The following is a 6,137-nucleotide window of genomic DNA, read 5'->3' as shown; positions in this document are numbered from 1 at the left end:
ATTAATTCCAATGTATGTTTTAGCACCATGCCTGTATCGCAAGAATCTGGGTTTTTATTTTTTTGTTCATTTTTATGAGTGTTTAGGAGTGTCTTTTGGTCTCGCTCCTCCTGTGCTGTGTGACACCAGCCTCCTCCCCTGTGCTGTGTGACACCAAGCTCCCTCCCCCTGTGCTGTGTGACACAAGCCCCTCCCTCCCCTGTGCTGTGTGACACCAAGCCCCTCCCTCCTCCTGTGCTGTGTGACACCAAGCCCCTCCCTCCTCCTGTGCTGTGTGACACCAAGCCCCTCCCTCCTCCTGTGCTGTGTGACACCAAGCCCCTCCCTCCTCCTGTGCTGTGTGACACCAAGCCCCTCCCTCCCCCTGTGCTGTGTGACACCAAGCCCCTCCCTCCCCCTGTGCTGTGTGACACCAAGCCCCTCCCTCCCCTGTGCTGTGTGACACCAAGCCCCTCCCTCCCCCTGTGCTGTGTGACACCAAGCCCCTCCCTCCCCCTGTGCTGTGTGACACCAAGCCCCTCCCTCCCCCTGTGCTGTGTGACACCAAGCCCCTCCCTCCTCCTGTGCTGTGTGACACCAAGCCCCTCCCTCCCCCTGTGCTGTGTGACACCAAGCCCCTCCCTCCCCCTGTGCTGTGTGACACCAAGCCCCTCCCTCCCCCTGTGCTGTGTGACACCAAGCCCCTCCCTCCCCCTGTGCTGTGTGACACCAAGCCCCTCCCTCCCCCTGTGCTGTGTGACACCAAGCCCCTCCCTCCCCCTGTGCTGTGTGACACCAAGCCCCTCCTCCCCTGTGCTGTGTGACACCAAGCCCCTCCCTCCCCCTGTGCTGTGTGACACCAAGCCCCTCCCTCCCCTGTGCTGTGTGACACCAAGCCCCTCCCTCCCCCTGTGCTGTGTGACACCAAGCCCCTCCTCCCCTGTGCTGTGTGACACCAAGCCCCTCCCTCCTCCTGTGCTGTGTGACACCAAGCCCCTCCCTCCCTGTGCTGTGGACACCAAGCCCCTCCCTCCCCTGTGCTGTGTGACACCAAGCCCCTCTCCTCCTCCTCCTGTGCTGTGTGACACCAAGCCCTTCCCTCCTCCTGTGCTGTGTGACACCAAGCCTCCCTCCACCTCCGCCTGTGCTGTGTGACACCAAGCCCTCCTCCCACCCTCCTGCTGTGCTGTGTGACACCAGGCCCCTCCCTCCTCCTGTGCTGTGTGACACCAGGCCCCTCCCTCCTCCTGTGCTGTGTGACACCAGGCCCCTCCCTCCTCCTGTGCTGTGTGACACCAAGCCCCTCCCTCCTCCTGTGCTGTGTGACACCAAGCCCCTCCCTCCTCCTGTGCTGTGTGACACCAAGCCCCTCCCTCCTCCTGTGCTGTGTGACACCAAGCCCCTCCCTCCTCTCCCTCCTGCCACTCACAATAAAGATAACAGATAACTTCTCTCTGACAACAAGCGGTTTAAACTCGCATATTTGCATTTGAGGTTTGGTCCAACAGAATCAGTCATATGGAGACTGAAACACATTAAGAGACATTGTTTGACTGTAATAGGAGGAGAATATAACCTTCTCCAACGATACCCTTTTTATGTCTCAACTCCCAAAATGTAGAACAGAGCAGACCTTAGCAAAACGAGAATATCAACGAACATGCTGTGGAGAAGTTTACGGTCCGTTTCTGTCGCGCGTGGCATCACGGTACCATTTCACCCACCGATTTATGTGCTAAGCGGGTCTAGTCTGTGTTTAATCAATTTAGCGATGGGCATTAAAAAAAATTTAAAAGACGCATTTATATAAGGAGACGACAACTCGTTTCTCATTCTGAGAAATAAGCATCTTATTAGGCCCCTGGATTTCAACATCTAAACAGCTACGAACAGGCTGTGTTGTTCGAACCGTTGGGAGACAGGACAGGACATGTGTACTCGTAACAGTTAAGACTGTTACCGACCTGAGTTAGCATGCAAATAGATCCAAAACGGCTAGAACTCAAGTATAAAAGAGGAGCTGGCTAACTCACGAGCACGTGGGCTTGTGCCCGACAGGTTATTCACGAGACCTGTGTTAATGTTCTAGAACGCCTGATACCAGAAGTTGGACATTATTAGTAGTGGTGCATTATGGGTCTGGTTTACATGTTTTATTCATTGTCTTTTCTTACAGAGACTTTGAAAGCCAGATGAGTGATTATTTAAAAAATAAAATAAAAAGCTGGTTATTATTTTAATAAAATAATTTAATTATTAGAGGCTCTACATTTACAAGCATTGAAATGCAGTGTATTGGCCTTTAATTGTACAACAATGATTATTTAGAAAAATGTTTAAAACATTATTATTATTATTTTAAAGGCTTCCCTACTCCAACTAACCTCCTGAATTCCCCTCCTTTAACCAGTGTAGTAACAACGACTAAGGTTACATACACACAATAATGTGATTATTGTGGATAGTCAGATTAATGTAATAGTTCATTTTAAAACGTTTACACTCTTTGCAAGAATAACGATTAACCCTAATAATTCTGTTTTACGCGGACACATCTGAAATCAGGCTACTTGATGGGACTTGGATAAATGCAGAAAATTACCAAATCAAAATAAATGTTCTACCACAGCGACCATGTTATTTTTGGGAAGCATATTTTATTCTGAATTCAGACATATAAAGTTTGGATGTGAAAACTACTTTGAGACGCATTCAGTTGTTCCGAACTCACTTCCCTTAAAGCTGAAAAGGGAGGCTGGTGCACATGGGCTGATCAAATACACCGCCGAGACTCTGGTCAATTACACCGCCGAGACTCTGGTCAATTACACCGCCGAGACTCTGGTCAATTACACCGCCGAGACTCTGGTCAATTACACCGCCGAGACTCTGGTCAATTACACCGCCGAGACTCTGGTCAATTACACCGCCGAGACTCTGGTCAATTACACCGCCGAGACTCTGGTCAATTACACCGCCGAGACTCTGGTCAATTACACCGCCGAGACTCTGGTCAATTACACCGCCGAGACTCTGGTCAATTACACCGCCGAGACTCTGGTCAATTACACCGCCGAGACTCTGGTCAATTACACCGCCGAGACTCTGATCAATTACACCGCCGAGACTCTGGTCAATTACACCGCCGAGACTCTGATCAATTACACCGCCGAGACTCTGGTCAATTACACCGCCGAGACTCTGATCAATTACACCGCCGAGACTCTGATCAAATACACCTCTGTTAATCTGATTAAATACACCTCTGTTAATCTGATTAAATACACCTCTGTTAATCTGATTAAATACACCACTGTGACTCTGATTAAATACACCTCTGTTAATCTGATTAAATACACCTCTGTTAATCTGATTAAATACACCGCCGTTAATCTGATTAAGGGGTTCTCATGTCCTAATCATTTGAAAGATTTCTCAGAGAACTTGTTGTTTTAATCGCTGTGTGCTCACTTAGATTTTGACCGTACGCCGATTAAGATGAGCAGAGAATGGTGTTTACATGACTAATGCCATACTCAGGGTAGGGAACTACTCCTATAGATTAAGATGAGCAGAGAATGGTGTTTACATGACTAATGCCATACTCAGGGGTAGGGAACTACTCCTATAGATTAAGATGAGCAGAGAATGGTGTTTACATGACTAATGCCATACTCAGGGGTAGGGAACTACTCCTATAGATTAAGATGAGCAGAGAATGGTGTTTACATGACTAATGCCATACTCAGGGGTAGGGAACTACTCCTATAGATTAAGATGAGCAGAGAATGGTGTTTACATGACTAATGCCATACTCAGGGGTAAGGGAACTACTCCTATAGATTAAGATGAGCAGAGAATGGTGTTTACATGACTAATGCCATACTCAGGGGTAGGGAACTACTCCTATAGATTAAGATGAGCAGAGAATGGTGTTTACATGACTAATGCCATACTCAGGGGTGAGGGAACTACTCCTATAGATTAAGATGAGCAGAGAATGGTGTCTACATGACTAATGCAATACTCAGGGGTAGGGAACTACTCCTATAGATTAAGATGAGCAGAGAATGGTGTTTACATGACTAATGCCATACTCAGCCTTCTGCCATAACCAGTTTCATATCCAAGTACTACTGTCCATGTAAACGTACTCAATGTAACGGTAATAACATTGTGTCGTCATCAGCACAGCATTCTTCCTCAGGACAAATTTATGAAGAAGTACAAGTATCCTGATCAAAATCGAATCAGATGTTAAATTGGTCACAAGTTTAGCAGATGCTATTGCGGGTGTAGCGAAATGCAAAATTTATTTTTAGGTTCCCCTTTCTGCAAAATCTGTGTCACCATCGACCCAAGAAGGCATCTTTCTTAACTAATGGCGCGAGGTCAGGGTTCAGATCCCACCAGTTATATACACATGAAGCCTAACACCATTCCCTCCATTGACCAAGGTTACTCACTTCTCTCCCTCAGGGTTCAGATCCCACCAGTTAAGACATTAGTTTCCAAGGTTACTCACTTCTCTCCCTCAGGGTTCAGATCCCACCAGTTAAGAGGTTGGTTTCCAAGGTTACTCATTTCTCTCCCTCAGGGTTCAGATCCCACCAGTTAAGAGGTTGGATTCCAAGGTTACTCATTTCTCTCCCTCAGGGTTCAGATCCCACCAGTTAAGAGGTTGGTTTCCAAGGTTACTCATTTCTCTCCCTCAGGGTTCAGATCCCACCAGTTAAGACATTAGTTTCCAAGGTTACTCACTTCTCTCCCTGCAGCTTGTTGGTCTTCACTATCAGGTCCTGGGTCTGATCCTTGGCTGCCTGTTGAAACACACAGAGACCCATTAACAATTAAAGTTCTTCACAGTCACCTCGGCCGAAAGAAATTAACGAAATACAACAGTAGTTCTTTAGGCTGAAAAAAGAATGCATGTGTCACGGGCCCGGGTTAAAAGTAGTTCACTATATTTTTGGAGAAGTGGCTTCTTCCTTGCTGAGCGGCCTTTCAGCTTATGTCAATATAGGACTCGTTTTACTGTGGTTATAGATACTTTCGTACCGGTTTCCTCCAGCATCTTCACAAGGTCCTTTGCTGTAGTTCTGGGATTGATTTGCACCAAAGTACGTTCATCTCTAGGAGACAGAACGGGTCTCCTTCCTGAGCGGTATGACGGCTGCGTGGTCTCATGGTGTTTATACTTGTGTACTATTGTTCCTACAGATAAACGTGGTACCTTCAGGCGTTTGGAAATTGCTCCTTAGGATGAACCAGACTTATGGAGGTCTACAACTTTTTTTCTGAGGTCTTGACTGATTTATTTTGATTTTCCCACGATGTCAAGCAAAGAGGCACTGAGTTTGAAGGAAGGCCTTGAAATACATCCACAAGTACACCTCCAATTGACTCAAATGATGTCAATTAGCCTATCAGAAGCTTCTAAAGCCATTACATCATTATCTGGAATTATCCAAGCTGTTTAAAGGCAGTCAACTTAGTGTATGTAAACTTCTGACCCCCTGGAATTGTGATACAGTGAATTATAAGTGAAATAATCTGTCTGTAAACAATTGTTGGAGAAATGACTTGTGTCTTGTACAAAGTAGATGTCCTAACCGACTTGCCAAAACTATAGTTTGTTAACAAGAAATTTGTGGAGTGGTTGAAAAATGAGTTTTAATGACTCAACCTCAAGTGTATGTAAACTAGTTTTAATGACTCCAACCTAAATGGTATGTAAACTAGTTCTAATGACTCAACCTAAGTGTATGTAAACTAGTTTTAATGACTCCAACCTAAGTGTATATAAACTAGTTTTAATGACTCCAACCTAAAGTGTATGTAAACTGGTTTTAATGACTCCAACCTGAAGTGCATGCCATAGCTGGTTTTAATGACTACCTACCATACGTTGTGTATGGCTTCCGACTCCAACACAGCGCCTTCAATCTGCTGTCCTCTCTTTACAACAGGTGATTTACGGTAGCTGAGATACTGCTGGTCATCTCTTCACAACAGGTGATTTACAGTAGCTAGATACCTTTAATCTGCTTTGGTCGTGTCTTCCCACAACGAAGGTGATTTACGGTAACTGAGATACTGCTGGTCATCTCTTCGCAACAGGTGGTTTGCAGTAGCTAGATACTAGCTGGTCATCTCTT

At 46.0% G+C, this 6,137-nt stretch overlaps 1 protein-coding gene across 1 annotated transcript in view; it reads right to left on the bottom strand.

Annotated features, from left to right (window-relative positions):
• Window positions 1-4,736: 4,736 nt before the first annotated feature.
• LOC123993826 (leucine-rich repeat extensin-like protein 5) overlaps window positions 4,737-6,137 on the bottom strand; it is a 52,716-nt gene continuing 51,315 nt past the window's right edge. Inside the window, exon 5 of the mRNA XM_046296295.1 lies at window positions 4,737-4,799. Coding sequence (XP_046152251.1) covers window positions 4,737-4,799 — 63 coding nt within the window. The remainder of the gene's footprint in view (window positions 4,800-6,137) is intronic.

The sequence above is a fragment of the Oncorhynchus gorbuscha genome, linkage group LG13 (assembly GCF_021184085.1).
Source record: "Oncorhynchus gorbuscha isolate QuinsamMale2020 ecotype Even-year linkage group LG13, OgorEven_v1.0, whole genome shotgun sequence".
NCBI lineage: Eukaryota > Metazoa > Chordata > Actinopteri > Salmoniformes > Salmonidae > Oncorhynchus > Oncorhynchus gorbuscha.
Note: the sequence above shows the minus strand (reverse complement) of the source record. Positions and strands in the feature narration are given on the sequence as shown.